This window comes from Urocitellus parryii, chromosome 4 (genome assembly GCF_045843805.1).
Source record: "Urocitellus parryii isolate mUroPar1 chromosome 4, mUroPar1.hap1, whole genome shotgun sequence".
NCBI classification, from domain to species: domain Eukaryota; kingdom Metazoa; phylum Chordata; class Mammalia; order Rodentia; family Sciuridae; genus Urocitellus; species Urocitellus parryii.
Window position 1 is genome coordinate 8,688,499 of NC_135534.1, and position 17,501 is coordinate 8,705,999.

The 17,501-nt window shown below is 47.7% G+C and overlaps 1 protein-coding gene and 1 long non-coding RNA gene across 3 annotated transcripts; one reads left to right on the forward strand and one right to left on the reverse strand.

The window, feature by feature from the left end:
* Positions 1-508: 508 nt before the first annotated feature.
* Positions 509-15,402, reverse strand: Stip1 (stress induced phosphoprotein 1). Its single transcript, XM_077797406.1, has 14 exons — positions 15,282-15,402; positions 9,892-10,101; positions 9,125-9,266; positions 8,440-8,581; positions 7,392-7,560; positions 5,916-6,042; positions 5,724-5,826; positions 5,178-5,298; positions 4,072-4,168; positions 3,832-3,956; positions 1,930-1,966; positions 1,648-1,751; positions 1,294-1,466; positions 509-964 (listed from the first exon to the last, which is right to left on the reverse strand). Exons 1-14 carry the CDS (start codon positions 15,288-15,290, stop codon positions 892-894), a joined length of 1,632 nt encoding a protein of 543 aa, XP_077653532.1. The 5' UTR covers positions 15,291-15,402; the 3' UTR covers positions 509-891.
* A 405-nt stretch (positions 15,403-15,807) lies between these two features.
* Positions 15,808-17,013, forward strand: LOC113200861 (uncharacterized). Of its 2 annotated transcripts, none has more exons than XR_013343492.1 (2): positions 15,808-16,010; positions 16,677-17,013. It is a non-coding gene; the product is annotated as an uncharacterized LOC113200861 (long non-coding RNA). The 2 variants fall into 2 exon arrangements; XR_003303085.2 differs by having other exon boundaries at positions 15,808-15,979.
* The last annotated feature ends 488 nt before the right edge of the window (positions 17,014-17,501 follow it).

Genomic DNA, 17,501 nt, shown 5'->3' on the forward strand with positions numbered 1-17,501 from the left:
CAGGAAGAGGGCTTTAGGAGTTTGCTGTAAACATGAAGTATAGCTTAGTTGTAAGTTCCTGGATGCCAGGAGCAAGCTCTTGAAAACTGACCAGCTTTTGCACCTAATGGAACAGCTGACAGTAGCTGCTCTCTATGGGTCAGAGCATCTCATGGTCCATGTGGTTCTGGGTTGGACAGTTCTCTAGAACTGTTGTTGGTTTTTGATTGTGAGATAAGAATGGAGAATTCACAGCACAGGGATCATTCCAAAGGTGACCTAAACCTAGTGCCACTTTAGTTGGGCAGGAGTCAGCAGGCCACCTTCAGTTGTTGAGCAACAGCACCACCTAGCAGCCACCTTGTGGAACTGAGTGGAGCTCACACCCAGCCAAAGCTGGTCCATCAGAACAGGCCAGGCTCAGGTTTCCAGCCTGGTCACTGCAAACCTCCACCAGTCCAGGGTCACCCATGAGAGAAAGTCCTTTTTTTTTTGGGGGGGGGGGGACATTCAAGGCCACAGCAACATGTCACCACACCTGATTGGCTTGTTTTATTGAAGAAGGCGTGGAGTTAACAATGTGAAGACAGTTGGGGCCCCAGGTTGGGAAGAACACCCTCCCCTCCCCATATATGCCCACTGCCCCAAATAAAAAATAACTAACTATGGGGAGCAGCCGAGACAGCGACTGAGGGGGCAGGGGAAGGAGACACGGAACCCAAGGACAGCAGTGAGAGACCATGCGAGTGCTCAGAGGGCCCAAGGCAGCGGCTGTATGAGTCTGTGTCTTCCACGTAGGCAGGTATAAATATAAAGATGGGCTGTCTTCCTCCCTCTCCCCCTGCACCATGCTGCTTGCTGCCATCCCAGCTCGTCTTTCCACAAGGGTGAAGGGAAGAGATGAGCAAGTCATCACCGAATTGCAATCAGACCCACATCCATGAGCTTCTGGATCTTCTGCGCTATTACGGGATTCTTTAAGTGTCTGAAGAGGAAAAAGAAAGTGGCTTAAAGTGATTCTTGACCCTGAAAAGGTTTCCTCACTCTCGGAGCAAGTTCTAATTCACAGCCAGGAGAGGGCCCACTGTGCATCTGGTTGGCTCTAAGCCAAGACCTTTCTCCAGGTTAACTGATCTTTCCAATCGACTGCTTGAGCCATCAGGACGACAGGCAGACGAGGCCCCTCCTTTACCTTGCCACCCTCTGCCAACCTCTCCAGTAATTCTGAGGACGATTTCCACAATTCCTCCTACACAGACCACGCCATGCCCATGCACATCCTGCAGGGCAGGCTATTTCCGCGGTTTGGCTTACTCGCTGAGTGCCTGGGGGTCCTTTTGCATCTGTTCCAGGATGAGCCGCATGGCTGGGTCACTCATTATCTGCTGTACCTCAGGATCGGCCATGGCCCGTCGCTTCACATCCTCGGGGCTGTCGTGCCGATTGTACTGAGCTACCATACAGCGCTGATGACCATCTGCTGCCTCCTGTATTCCAGAAGACAAAGGGGAGGGCATCGCCATTACCTGGCTACCTGCTATGACAGGTCCAAGACACCAGAGATCACTGGGGAGGGACAGGGGAGGAGAACCTGAGGCCAGAGCCAGTGAGCAAACAGAAAAGACCCAAAGCACAGACAGGGATCACTAATGGCCAGTGGCAGCCCACCTTACAGCTGGAGTCCAGTTCCAGTGCCTTCTGGTATACATCCATGGCTTTTGTGTAGTCCTTCATGGCTTCCAGGGCAGCTGCTTTCCGTGTGTAACCCTTGACTATAGACAAACAAGAGGTGAGGCGCGACCTCCAATGGCCTCCAAGGCACCAGACCTCCCCCACACAGACTCCCCTCACATGATGCAAAATGCTAAGGGCCCAAAGCCCTTGCCCTTTCTTTCTCCTCAGTCTTTTGATCAAACCCAGGGAGAGGAGAAGAGGGAGAAAAGCACTTACTGAAAGTTGGCTCCAGCTGGATACATTCCTCACAATCCTAGAAAGAAGCAGTAGAGGGATTAGGCTTTCTCTCATGGCTCACTCAGGCCAGCGATCACAGAAGCCGTGCGTGGCTTTTGCCCCTGCCATTCCTGCTTGTCCTGGCCCCTGGGTTACTTAAGAGGTGAAGCAAGACAGGAGAAAGCGGGGCGACACCACCAGGAGAGACCACTCCAGATCACCAGCCCACACAAAATGACAGCTGGACTCTACACAAGGCTGATGTAATGAAGAACAAAGGAGGTATCTGACCTAGTTCTATAGAGAATATAACAACCCCTTTAAGTGCTGAGACTTGATACCTGTTCAAAACTCAAAGACGTATATTTAAAAAAATTTTTAGTTGTAGTTGGACACATGCCTTTATTTTATTACCTTTATATGGTGCTGAGGATCAAACCCAGCACCTCGAATGGACCAGGTGCGTGCTCCACCACTGAGCCCTAGTCCCAGCCCCAGCCCACAAAGACATTTTTTTTTTGAGAGAGAGAGAATTTTTTTTTTTTAGTTTTTGGTGGACACAATATCTTGATTTTATTTTTATGTGGTGCTGAGGATCGAACCCAGCGTCCCACGCACACCAGGCGAGCACATTACCGCTTGAGCCACATCCCCAGCCCAAAGACATATTTTTTGACGGGCAAGAAAGCAGGATGTATGAACATTCAAGCACAGGGCTAGTACCCTAGTCTTGGTTCTCTACTGGGTTCAAATGACCTCCAGCCTCAGTATCTTTTTAAATATTTTCTGGTGTAGATGGACACAAAGCCTTTATGTATTTTTATGTGTGCTGAGAATCGAACCCAGTGCCTCACACATGCTAGGCAAGCGCTCAACCACTGAGCCACGACTGCAGCCCCAACCTCAGTCTCTTGATCAGCTGGGAATATTGGCATGTGCCACCAGGCCTGGCCTCATTTTTTTCCACAAATGGTTGAGCTAGTGACAATATTTAGATGGAGAATACATGAAACTTTCACTTTGTATTCTTCTGTTTAAATATGTTCAAAATAAAAAATTATGCCAGGTGTGGTGCCACATGTCTGTAATCCCAGGTACACAGGGGGACCCCAGATTCAAGGCCACCCTGGGAAATTTAGTGAGACCCTATCTCAAAAGGAAAAAACAAAAACAGAGTGACTTGTAGTCAGAATGACATAGAACAACTTCTCCAGTGTCAAAGAGAACACACTTGATATGACTGACAACTGCAGACCTACCTACAGCTAAACTGAACATCAAAAAATCGAGGGAAAGAGGGCACAGCCAGGTGGAAAACAATACGGTGCTCCTCAACAAATGAACCCAGAGGACACTGTGCTAAGTGAAAGAAGCCAGTTACAAAAGGACAAATCATGTGTGATCAACAGATAGGTGTCTAAAGTAGTCATGATGAATATTAAAAAGAACCATGGTGACCAGGGGAAATTTCAGCTTAGGAGAGGAAAATGCCCTGGGAATGAACTTCATGCTGCTGACCTGTGCACCTGAGCTGGTTAAAAGGGGCTGGGGCCCTTTTTATAACTCAGCAGCAGAGCACTTGCTTAGTATGTGCAAGGTTCAGGGTATGATTTCCAGCACCCCGAGACACACAAAGACACACACACAGTGATGGATAACGGAAAGCAACAAGTACCAGGGTTCTCAAGGAAGGTGGTGAGAACACCCTCTCAAGTACTCCCACCCACTAACACCAAGTGCCAGTACTGGGCAGACAGAGGCCCCATGATTTATACCCATAAGTACTGCCACCGAAAATCTGGAGTCAAAAAACATCAACCTGTTGATGGAAGGAAACAAGGAGATGGATCCCATTCCTCCTGCAAAGGTTCACAGGAGCAGCAGCCTGCCTCTCAGACCCACCTTGAGTGCCAGCTGAAACTCCAGGAGTTTGGTGTAGCAGGCAGCTCGATTACTGTACAGTTTGGCATCTCGTGGATTCCGTTTAATGGCTTCTGTATAGTGCTTCATGGCCTGGGGATAGTCCCCTGGATAAGGAAAATAGACTTTTGAAACAAGCAGTAAGCCACCCTCTGCCTCTAGGTTCCCGAGTCAGGAGCAGGACACCCCCCACGTCATCCACCACGAACACTGTGTGGGTACCTTTCTGAAAACACTCATTGCCTTTGTTCTTCTCCTCCAATGCCAGGTCAGGGTTGATGTAGGCCAGTCGCTCTTGCTCCTTCAGGATTTTCTCTGCCTAAGAAAAAAGATCCTTGGAATGAATAGTAACTCAAACTCCCATGACCATCTAAACTCTAAGCTAAGTGTTTGGGATTTTAATTTTTAGAGTTCTGCTGGCAATATTTAATTTTTGTTTTAGGAACTTTACAATCCTGGGCTGGGGATGTAGCTCAGCAGTAGTGTGTGGGTTTAGCATGCTTGAGGCCCTGGGCTCAATTCCCAGCACCGTAAGAAATATCTTACATTTCTCATTATCAAGGCACACAATAAAACAATGAATGGTACTGATGTACACTTCATTAAAAAAATATGCCCAAAAAGAAAATGATAATGATAAATGATATGATAATGATAAAATATCCGAACAGCATTTTTTTTTTTTTTGAAGTTGGGGTCTTGCTATGTTGCTCAGGCTGGCCTTGAACTCCCAGGTTCAAGTCATCCTCCTGTCTCTGCTTCTAAGTAGCTGGGACTACAGGCATATGCCCTCAGACCTGGCCTGACCAATCTTTTTGTGAATAAAACTACCCTCTTATGTTAATTATGACAAATAGTGTCAATATAGATTGTTAAATTACAATAAAAACCATAACAGTTATTCCACTGACCCTCAAATGTTTGCTATATATCCTCAGACCCTCCAACCCTCCTTCCATGCGAGGATATTTTTTTCGGTGGGGGGATGTCCTGGGGATTGAACCCAGGGGTGCTTTACCACTGAGCTACATCCCCAACCCTTTTTTAAAAATTTGAGACAGGATCTTGAGCTAAATTACTGAAGGTCTCACTAAACTGTTGATGTTGGCCTCAAACTTACAGGATGTCAATGTTAAGTGAAAAGGCCAGTATCATGTAAAATGACCAGAGTTGCTGCTACTTAAAAACATTTAAGGTGATAGCAATGACACTCAACTGTTAAGAAAATCCACATGGCTGGGGGGTGCAGCTCAGTGGTAGAGGATTAACTTGTACAAGACCCCGGGTTCCATCCCCCACACAACAATCCCCATTCCTTTCCAACTCACCTGCTGGCATTTCTTGAGCACATCTGGGGTTCGGTGCTCTGCCAGTGACTTGTTGTAGAAATGGATAGCGTCCTTGTACGCTTCCTCTTTGAAGTAGGAGTTACCAATTCGAGCATAAGCTCTAGTTAAGATGAAAGAGACAAAAGTATTTGCTGAGGGCAGAGCCAGAGATGAGGTGAGCCCCTGCAGGGAAAATACGCTTACAACTAGGAAAAAGACCTACATTACTGCCTTGGCACTGTGCCCTTGCAACACCTTGTCCTGGATCCTGTGACCACCTTTTCAGCCCACGCCCCCTTTAAGAAGTATTTTTAGTTGTAGATAGACACAATACCTTTCTTTATTTTTATGTGGTGCTGAGGATCGAACTCAGGACCTGGGCATGCGAGGCAAGCATCCTACCAAGTGAGCTATATCCCCAGACCCTCCAACACCTTCTTAACGTGATACATTCAGGGCCAGCAACCCTCCTCCCATGCGAGGATATTTAAGCCTGGACAGCAAACCCTTCACACTACTTGAGGTGCTCCAGAAGGTCAAGCATACTTGGCAATCTGTCGATAGTCTTCTCGGTTCTCTCTCCCCACCTCGATGGCCTTCTCACAAAGCTCCCGGCATTTATTGTAGTCGCCCTTTTCAAAGTATACCGCTGCCAAGCAGGGTGGTGAAAAGAGTCAGTCCTTGCCTCTTCCCTGAAAAAAGCCCACAAACTCTCTTGCCCTGGCTTCTGGGCCTCACCTGCTTGATTAGTAATGTAAGTCATGTTGGTGGGATCCAGCTCCTTGGCCCTGTCATAGTGCTTCAGGGCTGAGTCAAAGTCTTTCTTCTTGTAGGCATCATTCCCCAGTTCTTTTTCTTTCAGTGCCTAGATGGGGGGTTTGGGAGAAGTAAGTGCTGAGCCAATACAACTCAGAAGACCAAAGGGCGAGTCTATCACCTGCCATGGGTACTGAGATGCATGTATAAGCAACACATCTAAGGAACTGAGTTCTCCATAACAAAGGCCTCGTCTTCAAATGGCTACAGGTGTGTAATCACATATTTACCATCAAGATTAAAATCTTTGTTTCCCTTGATACTCTGCATTTTCCACCTACTCTCCTGACTCTTTCAGAAAGGAGAGGGCTTCAAGGTAGAGGAAATTCCCTCAACTCAAAGCAATGGCAAAGACAGTAAAATTTTGTGTCATGTTTTGCTGAGAGGTAGCCATAAGGCTGGTTCCTGCCACATGGCTGTTTCCAGGTCATAGCTGTCAGCAGAGGGGTGGTGTTGAAAGGACCAGGGGAAGGGGCCAGGGAGGCAGGAGGAGACTTCAGCACAGCTTACTACCACCCACACTGAGGGCCCTTTTCCAGCTGAGACACTGTGAGCAACCAACGCTTACCCATTTAAAGGTGCTAAATTTGGCAACAATCTGCCGTTACGAGATGGGAAATAAAATTGTTCAGACACATGCCTCCTGCTCAAAGAGTGTTGCTAAGTGGACAAACTTTCAATCACAAACTATTTCCAACCAGGAGACAGCAAGCCTAAGGACTGATGTAGACAGCATTCTTCTGGACCATGCCAGGGACTTGGATCCTCAACTTTATTGTCCTGTTTTGCCCAGTTCTTCAGATGGCAGCAGTGTGTTAACTACAGGGGACATGCCACACCAAGACGCTTCAAAATACACGATTACTAGGAAATCTCGTGAAGCTCATCTTTTGTCTTTTCCCTTTTTGTGTGTGTGTGTGTTACCAGACTGAACTCAGGGGCACCTGATCACTGAACCACATTCCCAGCCCTATTTTGTATCTTATTCAGAGAGAGAGTCTCACTGAGTTGCTTAGCACCTCGCTGTTGCTGAGGCTGGCTTTGAACTCGTGATCCTCCTGCCTCAGCTTCCTGAGCCACGGGGATTACAGGTGTGTAAACCCATGCCTGGGATACACAGGTAAACACCGAGCCAGGCTGCTGTGTTTTTATATGCAACTTTTCCTTTTCTTTGAGACAATGCCTTGCTATGTTGCCCAGGTGGTCCTCAAACTCTCAGGCTGAAGTGTTTCTCCTTTCTCAGCCTCCTGAGTAGCTACCAACAATAAACTTAGCACATACCAAGCTCTCAAAAAAATTAGAGCTATCCTTTGTCATTGTTGCCATTTAGCGTACATGCTTCTAGGTGATTTGTTTGTTTATAAATGCATGACAGTGAGGAATAAAGAAAAATGAGACCTGCTTCTTATTCTCTGGGAGATCTTCTTCCATTGGCTCTGGCTTGGTTTCCTTTTTGGGGGGAGGCGGAGGCGGGGGTGTCGCAGCCTCTTCTTCCTCATCCATGCTGCCCAGATCAACCCCAATGAGGACACTAAGAGTGGTTATGATCCGGGGATCTTGTAGTTTCCTAGTATTAATTTTTTAAAAGAAGAAAAATAGCCATTATTCCTCTCCATGACTGACCCTAAACCCCCATTACGAACAGGTTCCTGTATACTAAAGCTTCTCACCCATCAATGGATGGCTGGATTCTACTCTACCCACAAGTCATAAAGGGAAAATACTTAACCCTTCAAAACTCTAAAATGAAGTTGCAAAAATCAGAAGTGTTACTTGAGGTCAGAGCAGACAGAGAAATGAGTTACTGTAGACAGAACTCACTATCAGGCTGGGGATAAGGCTCAGTTGGTAGAGTGCTTGCCTTGCATGAGCATGCACAAGGCCGTGGGTTCCATCCCCAGCACAAACAAAAAAAGAAACTCACTATCTGACCTCATGGGCCAGGGATTCAGACACTGACAGATTTCAGTACAAGATCTATAAGCGATCTCCAAACCAGGTGCTCCTCTCAACCCTGATGAGAGGGTTTTCAACAGGGACAGCAGGACTGTTTTTGGAAAGGGTGGGATTGGTACTAGGTCAGAATCCTAGAAGAGGACAGGGGGTGTCGCTCAGTGGTGGAGCAGTGCTTGCCTAACATGCACAAGGCCATGGGTTTGATCCCTAGCACTGCCAAAGGGAAAAAAAAAATTTTGGGGGGTAAAATTTAAATTAAAAAAATTTTTTTAATTGAAAAAATCTAGGAGCAAGAAAGAGACCTTACAGATTCAAAGCAAGATTGAGATGACTGTAATACGTGCTCCTCTGAACCCTCTCTTACATATACACAAATAAACAAACCCCTGCCACTCAGAAGAGAAAAAGCAAACACAGAAACTCTGCAGTCTGGACCAGGGAACCCTTTGCCATCGTTCCCTTCTAGACTTGATGTGCTGCTTCTGCTTACATGGCCAAATCTGACGGTTTGTTTCGTAGTTGCTCTATCAGTTCCCGGTAGGTAGGATCACTGAGCAGTGCCCTTGTCCTGGGATCACTCTCCAACTTCTGATAAAGATTAGGCATGTTGAAAGGGTTCATGAATTTCCTCTCTGTTTGAATAAAGAAAGAGTACACATTATGGTTGGATATGAGGTGTCCCCAAAAGCGCCTGTGTTAGTGCTGGGGACACACATATACATGTCTGGAAGGACTGTTCCTCCCCTTGGCTCTCTCGCCCAAACCCGGCTGCCATGCATGGAGCTCTTCCGCCCCATCTTGAATCTACAGCAATGTAGTCAGTGCACCATGGACTGAACCTCTGAGAGCAGGAGGCAAAATAAACTTTTCCTCCTAAGTTGTTCTGGTGAGGCATTTTGGTCCCAGCACAACAAATCTAACAGTGCATCACTATGAAATCTGTTCATTTTAATTACTGTGCCCTCATGATCAATCCCATTTAAAAAATACACAGTGGATGGGCTGGGGATGTGGCTCAAGCCGTAGCGCGCTCGCCTGGCATGCGTGCGGCCCGGGTTCGATCCTCAGCACCACATACCAACAAAGATGTTGTGTCCGCCGAGAACTAAAAAATAAATATTAAAAAAAAAAACCAAAAAAACAAAACAAACAAAAAAAACCACAGTGGTACCTACCTGCCAACCGGGCCTCCATATTCTGTAAACCCTCTTTGAGCTGAGGGTTATTGGCTTCGTGTTTTAAACCTTCCTCATAGGTTCGCTTGGCTTCTTCAAATCGGTTTAAGAATTCAAGAGCTGCTGCTTTTCGTGAATAACCCTTAAACGCAAGAAAAAGGATGCAAAAATTTTTTAAAAGAACAGCATAAATCCAAACCAACTCAAAAAACCTGTTCTGCATTTTATGAACCAGAAGATATCCACACGAATGCCATTAAGAAAAAAAGGACAATACAACAACAACAACTGATCTTTAAGAATTTTCATGGGCTGGGGACGTGGGTCAAGTGGTAGTGTGCCCGCCTGTCATGCGCGAGGCACTGGGTTCGATCCTCAACACCACATAAAAATAAAGATATTGTGTCCACCTAAAAACTAAAAAATAAATAATAATAATAAAAAGAATTTTCATGCCCAATATCAACACTCACCCTCCCCACCTGGATCCATCTGATGAGCAGGTGCTCTCAGTTTTGGGGGACATCCTTTTCATTCTCAGCAATACAACAAAGCTCACAACTGATGTGAACTTAAATTTGGTGAAATATGGTATTACTTTCAGGGGCATACTCATGCAGAGAGGGGCTAGGTGGGTAACAAACATCACTTTTCTGGGACAGGCAACTAGGCCAAGCAGGAGGACCTGCCAATAAGTACTGCAGACCAGACTGAGTACCAAAAGCCATTCTGGGAAAGAGCGAGAGTCCCAACTCCCCCAGGTTTACCTTGCCCCAGTCAGGCTTCAGGTCAACGGTTTTGCAGCCATCCTCATAGGCCCTCTGGTAGTCCCCTTTCTTGGCATAGGCTGCAGATCGATTGCTGTAGAGCACATGGTTCTGGGGATCTAACTTAATTGCTTCAGAGTAGCACTGGAGCGCGTCGTCAATGTTTCCAGCACTCAGGGCCTTGTTGCCCTTCTCCTTTAGCTCATTCACCTGAGGAGAAAGGAAGCCTATAGTTTCTCTCCACAGTACGCTTAATCTGTCTCCAAGTTTTTAGATGACATTTTCCCCCAGTTACCAGTACACAGATTACTTTATAGATTAGATGTGATCACTCATTTTCCACACCTTTGGGAGCCAGCAGTGGGTGGGTGGGAGCAGCAAGGCACAAGAAACCCATCTCTGCTCTCCAGTGGCTCTTGTGCAGACTGGTAAGAACCCTAGTCCCCCTTTCACTCAGAGCTGTCAGAACCCTCCAGATCTCACCCACACGTTCCTACACTGGAAAAGTAAACCTGAAGGCTAGGGATGTGGCTCAGTGGCAGAGCACTTGCCCAAGGGATTGGGTTTAATCCCCAGCATCACCAAAAACCAACCAACCAACACATGCCAATTCATTTGTCACAGATTCCCAAAGAATCCAAAGGATAAACTGAGCATAGGCAGAGGCACTCCCCACAGGGAGAGATGATCAGGAAGGAATGTAGATTCATGCACACCACAGGCTTTAGGATGGCAAGGTTTCCTTTCCTCTAGAGCATCAAGATGCTCCTCAGAGCCAGGTGCCTGTAATCTCAGCAGCTTGGAGGCTGAGGCAGGAGGATCAAAAGCTCAAAGCCAGCCTCAGCAAAAGTGAGGTGCTAAGCAACTCAGTGAGACCCTGTCTCTAAATAAAATACAAAACAGGGCTGGGGAAGTGGCTCAGTGGTTGAGTGGCCCTGAGTTTAATCCCCAGTACCTGCCCCCTCCCCCAAGATGCTCCTCATGAGCTAGTGCAGTGGTGCAAATCTATAATCCCAGGGACTTGGGAGGCTGAGGCCCTAAGCAACTTAGTGAGACCCTGTCTCAAAATTAAAAAATCAAAAAGAAAAAAGTGCTAGTGATGTGGGTCAGTGGTTAAGTCCCTCTGGGTTCAATCTCTGTGTGTGTGTACAAATTCTCATGGCTCAGCTACCATCTCCATTTATCCACGTGGTAAAATGTCACCACATGGTAGACTAATTCTGATCCTAAATGAGTAAGCTGGTCCTCCAAAGGCTTGAATATTACTATAACACAAAGAGGCTAGAGAAAGTAAATTCCCTATCCTCCCAAATATTCAGAATCAGAATGCAAGATAGAACACACCAAGGTGATTAAAAAGTGAAGGAACGAGGCCCTGGCCTAACAGGGTCTTAATGAAAGGGTTTTTAAGAGGAGAATTATCCTATAAAAGGTCAGATGACCCACCATATATCCATAGCACCCTTCAAAGTACAAACATAATCCGTGGGATTCCAGATCATTTGAGCTATTAAGGCAGTCTTTATACACCCAGGACCCAGTGTATTAATATTAAGAATAAATGAATTCTGGCCAGTCATGGTGGTATACATCTGTAATCCCAGCAGCTCGGGATATTGAGGCAGGAAGATTTCAAGTACCCGCCAGCCATAGCAACTTAGCAAAACCCTATCTCAAAAAAATAAAAAGGGCTGGGGGATGTGGCTCAGTGGTAAAGTGGCCTCAGTAACCCATCCATCCCCTAAAGAATTCTGTTAAATGACTTTGAAATCTTGATGCACATCAATCAGGAACTTTCATCCATGGGAACCTCTCCCCAGCCCCAGTAGTGGGGATTCAAACTAGGAATCCAGGGTATTCCACCACTGAGCTACATCCCCAGCACTTTTGAGACAAGATGTCCACTAAGTGTCCCAGGCTGGCCCTGAACTTGCAGTCCTGCCTCATCTTGCCAAGTGGCCAGGATTACAGGTGTGTGCCCATGCTACCATGCCTGGCCCCATCCCAAGAGATCTTAAAGGAGCAAGGGCAAAGTGCTAGGGATGTGGTTTAGTGGTACAGTTCTTGCTTGGCTAGCATGGGTCCATGAGTGTGATTACCAACATTGCAAAAGCAAAACAAAACAACAACAAAAAAAATCAAAATACAAAACATAAGGGTAAAGAGGAAAAAGGCAGAGGAAAACTACCAAAATTTAGCAAACAAGGGATGAAAGTCGCAGAGTCCAGGATTGAGGTATGAAGCTGAAACTTCATAAGCTCCACTCAACTGGTGTGAAGAGGCAACTGAGAACTGGCATAGTGTCACAGGCCTATAATCGCAACTTGGTAGGCTGAAGCAGGAGAATACCAAGTTCAAAGCCAGCCCCAGCAACTTAAGTGAGATCCTTATAATTTAAAAAATTGGGGCATGGAGAGAGTCAGCTAAGGAACAGCTTTGTGAAGTTCTTGCCTACCTTCCAGAGGAGCATTTTTCAAACCCAATACTGACCTTCAGTGGGACAGGAAATCAGTTTTGTAGGTCATGACCAACATTTTGTATTTTTGGTGCTGGGGTGCTCTTCCACTAAGCTACACTCCTAACTCCTTTTTTATTTTGAACAGGGCCTCACTAAGTGGTGAACCTAGCCTCAAACTTGCCATCCTCCTGCTTTAGTTTCCTGAGTTGCTGGAATTACAGGTATGCTCCACCATGCCAGGCATTTTAAAAGAGCAAGTAAAACAGAAAATACCAGCACAGTGTACATAATACTGTTTTATTACACATGTTATACAGGGGCTGAGAGTATAGATAGGTTAGTGGTAGAATGTACATGTGTTTTGCATGCTCAAGGACCTGGGTTCAAACCTCAGAGCCAAAAAAAAAAAAAAAAAAAACAACGCTGGCTGTGACCTACAAAACTGATTTCCTTTCCCACTGCAGGTCAGAACTAGACATGAAAAATACTTTTCAGCTGGGTGCGGTACCAAATGCCTGTAAGCCTGGCTATTCAGGAGACCAGAGGCAGAAGGATTGCAAGTTTGAGGTTAGACAAGAGATCCCCAGTACCACAAAAAGGAAAAAAAGGAAGAGTGAGCGAGCCAGGGATTGTGGAGCACGCCTATAATCCCAGCGACTCAGGAGGCTGAGGCAGAAGACTTACCATATTCAAGGCCAGTCAGGATCAAAGTGAGACCCTATCTCAAAAAATAAAATGGTCCTGAGTTTGATCCCCAACACCACAAAAATAATCATGAAAAATTGAAGAAGAAGAAGAAGAAAAAGAAGAAGAAGAAGAAGAAAAAAAGAAGAAGAAATACTTTTCTGTATTATAGAGACCAATTTTGAAAAGCTGCTGCCTACTATGCTGAAGGCCCTGGGTTCAATTCCTAGCACTGCCAAAAAACAAACCAACCAACCACATCTAGAGTTGCAAATCTGTATTGGGTCAAATGTAAAAAGTGTATCACTGTGAGGTGGCCTGGTGGCACACACCTGTCATCCCAGCAGGCGAGGAGACTGAAGCAGGAGGATCACAAGTTCCAGGTTAGCTTCAGCAAACTTAGCAAGTCCCTATCTCAAAATAAAATAAAAAGACCTGAGGATGTAGCTCAGTGGTAAAAGCACCAATGGATTCCAATCACGAGTACCAAAAAAAAAAAAAAAAAAAAAAAGTATTTGATCACTTAAATTTGTCCCTCTTGAGGGCTGGAGTTGTGGCTCAGAAGTAGATCACTCGTTTAACATGGATGAGGCACTGGGTTTGATCCTCAGCATCACATAAAGTAAAATAAAGACACTGTGTCCACCTATACTAAAAAATAAATATCTTAAAAAAAATTGTCCATCTTAAATATTTCCCAAAATTGAAACATGGTTCTCACAGATTAAAATGAAAACAAGCCTGGGTGGTAGTGTGCACTGTGGTCCCAGCTACTGGGGAGGCCGAGAGGCATGAGGTTCTCCAGAGCATGCGAATGTGGGCCCAGCTTTGCAACATAGTGTGACCCTCATCTCCTAAAAATAAACAAATTAATAAACTGTAAATGCAGATGCTTATTTAGGGAGGGGGGGGAAGGAGAGTCATTTGTGTATTCCTCATGTAAGTTTGCAGCTCTGAGTTTAGTCAGTCACAGCCTACCTGTGCGTATGTATCCTTCTACAATGCTGGTGTTTTTTTTAAGAAAACTATTTTGGGTTTAGGATGCTGCTCAGTGACAGAGCACACACACAATGCATGCTCAAGGCCCTGGGTTCAATCGACCGAACCCCTAACCAAAATATTTTGTTAAAAGAAACTGCCTTTCTTATTCTTGTCACACACCACAAACCCTTTTGATTATGAAAGGATAAAAAGTTTATTATTCTCTAAATTTCCACTTATTAATTTAACAAGGAAGCTCCAGCTTTTACTACAGGAGCTGCAGCTATACCACGCTAAAGATTCAGTTTTGTAGCTTTTTTGCAAAAAGAGTGAGCTGTTTTGACTTTTTCCAGATAAATCACTACAGCTCAAAAACGGTTTCCTATGCAAAAAAAACTCTCCAGACCTCTCAGCTGTAAGTCACGGTGGACTTAACCAAGTTACAGAAAGCAAGAGCAGCAGCTTCAACTCAGCCCCCCAAATGCTGCGCAGAAGCAAGTTAACTTCTGTTCGCTCACTAGGTCTATAGCTACTAATTCCTGTGTAATCAGAAACCGACTTTCCAGAGGTGTCAGTCCTCAGTCACCCTACAGTCACACAGACAAAAAGAGGGGGAGGGGCTGTGCATACATGTGTAAAACACAGGTAGAGACAGAATTTCTCCCAAGGACTTTGCAACACCGCCACCCCCTGCATCAGGCAAAGTCTACTCAACTTTTCTACCCTGACCTTCCAAGATGCACAAAAGGAGCATTTCCCCAACTGGGTCCCAGGCTCCGGAGTGCCCCGGCTCCTCTCAGGGTATTGCGGTTCCCGCTCCCTGGATTTTCCAACTTCATCGTGGCCAAGTGCTGGGTGGCTCCTCCATGGGCAGGCTCTGGCCTCCAAGATCGAGACCTTCCCGGTGTCAACTAAGGCCCCTCGCCGACCTCCAGCCTTCCAGTGAGGCCGGCGCCATCCCCCTGCTTAGCCTGCAGCCATCTCTCTGGAGGCCCCCGGGGCTCGGCCGCGGGCCCGCCTCACGCCGAACCCCGGCCTCCTCCGGCCGTCCTCGCCGAGCCAGGAGGCGATGGTCGCTCCCCTGGTCGGGCCGCGCTGCAGACTCCCTCCCGCCCTGCGGCCGCGACTACGGCCCTCACGCCCTCGCCTCTCGCCGCAGCTGCACGCCCCGGGCCCGGCGCCCGCCTCACCCCGCCCCTCCGCCGCGGCTTGGCCTCGGTCGGACCCCGAAAGGCACCAGGGCCTCAGCCCGCCCCTCCCCCTTCACCTGCTCCATAGCCTGGCCCGGAACCCCGTTGAATCGAATCCGACCGCTCCGCGTTCCCGTCCGCTCCGCGTTCGCAACCGCACGCGCCGCCTTCTGGAACCTACTAGAAGCTGCCGGGACTCCGGCGCCCGCCCCCTCCTCGCCTACTCACTGGTCGAGCTCCTCTAGGAGGTTGTCTGTACTACTCTACTATTGGCTTGGAGTCCAGCCCATCATCTTTGCTTCCCTCTCGTTGGACATTGGAGAGTAATAGCTTCGACCCTGCCTCCTCCGCACATTGGGATTGGACTCTCCCCCAAAGCCCCGCCCATCGCAGGCTCGACGAATGGAGGGAGGAGCGGACTTCTGCGGCACGGATTGGCGGTTTAGTCCGTCAATCGCGGACGAAGTGGCCGCGCCCATTGGTCCTGTTCTTTCTGGAAATTTCCACCTCTCTCATTGGGCTGCAGGACTCCATGACGCGACCGTCTTCAGAATAAAAAAAAAAACTTCAGTTGGGCGGGGAGTTGTCAACTCTTTGCGCTGATAGGTTTAAATTGCTGCCCTGCAGAGGGCCTGCTTTAGCCTGGCCGGTGGTTGACTGGAGTCTGAGGCCATGAGCACTGTCGCTGTGACTCGGGCGGCCGCGGGACCAGCCTCTAGGCCAGCTTCCTGCCTCACTCCGCCGAGAATTGGACCAACAGATCCCCTTCGCCCCCGTGCGTCGGGCTCGGGGTCCCAGCCTTCAGGGTGACCGTAGCGGCTGGTTTGGGAGAGCTTGGCCCTGGCCGATGGGTGCCTGCGCTGCCCAGCGCCCCGACCTCGGGCCCTTCCCTGCATCCCAGCTGTTGGGTTGAATGTTCAAAAAAAAAAAGGCCGCGAGGCAGTGAAGGTGCTGGGCTTGGGGACAGGTCCAGGCTCTCCCCGCGGCGCGGCTGGTCCTCTGGGTGGCCGCCGCGGAGCCGCACACCCTCTCTGAACCCTCGGGTGCAGGGTTCGGTAACGGAGGAGCGAGGGGGAGTCTGCTGGCAGTGTTAGCCCGCGGGAATCACAGACTGAAAGGGGGAAAGGAAACGGTTGAATGAGCTACTTACTTCACTTGTGGGCCAGGGCGACCTGGTAGGGCCGTAAGCCCCAGCCCCAAATGTGGAAGCAAGGCAAGACACACAAGAGCCTGGGGTGTGAAGGGATGGACCTGCTGATTAGGACGCTGCTCTTGCTGCCAAGGTGTGCTGTGGTTATTGGAGCAAAGCAGCCTCCTGATTTCGGGGTGGGTCGGGGAGTTGGATGAGAGTCTTGGGCCCTGCTGTGTCCTCCTCCTACCCACTGTGGGTAGTGCCATCTCTCCCCAGGGTTTAAAGGGTCCCCGTTTGTCAATACTTGCTCCTCATCCCGCTGTGTTTCTTCTATTCTCAGGAACCAAAATGACAGCAGATCTCATACGCGCGGTAATCTTCCCTCAAAACTCTTGGAGGCCTTGGGATGGGATTTAGGACCCACTAAGCAGGCCTGCTTTTCCCACCGTCTTTCCCTGTCCTCTCCAGTACAGACTCCAGCCACAGCCGAGTCTCTGTTCTTGAACTAGGCAGACTTCTTCATTCTGTCCCTCTGCTGGAGTAACTGCCCATCTCTCAGGCTGCCTGGCTATCAGAGTTCCTTGACAGCTGGTCCCCTTCAAGCACACTAACGTCTGTCCAGTGTTTACCTCTTTTATAGCACTGTGGGCTGTGCAAATTAAATGAGTTTGTTATCAGCACTGCAGTCAGGTCAGTGAGGGCCTTGTGTCTGTTTTCCTTTAATTTGGGGTTCCTAATGTGTTGCACAGTACCTGGCACATAGTAGGCATTCATTAATTCATCAAATAGTATCAAACACCCTATTAGGTGTTGAAGGTAATTGTAAGCACTGGGTAAAAACAGTATGAGTGAAAATGCAAAAATCGCTTTTGGGTCGCTGTGGTGCATGCTTGTAATTCCAGTGACTCCAGAGACTCAGGCAGGGGAATCAAAGAATTTAAGGCCAGCCTCAGCAGGTTTGAGGCCAGCCTGGACAACTTAGCCCAACCCTGTGTCTCACAAAAAAATGAAAAGGACTGGGGATGTAGCTCAGTGGTAAGGCACCATTTGGTTCAATACCCAGTACAAGGTGGTGGGGTGGAAAAAAGAAAGAAAACAAGCTTCTTTTGTGAAAAGGAAACTTAGAACTAAAAAAGGAGATGTGGGGGGGCGGCTGGGGTTGTGG

Excerpts from the sequence above, each read along its gene's own strand:
- Stip1 (XM_077797406.1), bottom strand. Across the intron at positions 7,561-8,439 it reads AAACCGTCAGATTTGGCCAT|GAAACTACAAGATCCCCGGA; the intron begins GTAAGCAGAAGC and ends AATTAATACTAG. Across the intron at positions 1,752-1,929 it reads CCAGCTGGAGCCAACTTTCA|TCAAGGGTTACACACGGAAA; the intron begins GTAAGTGCTTTT and ends GTTTGTCTATAG.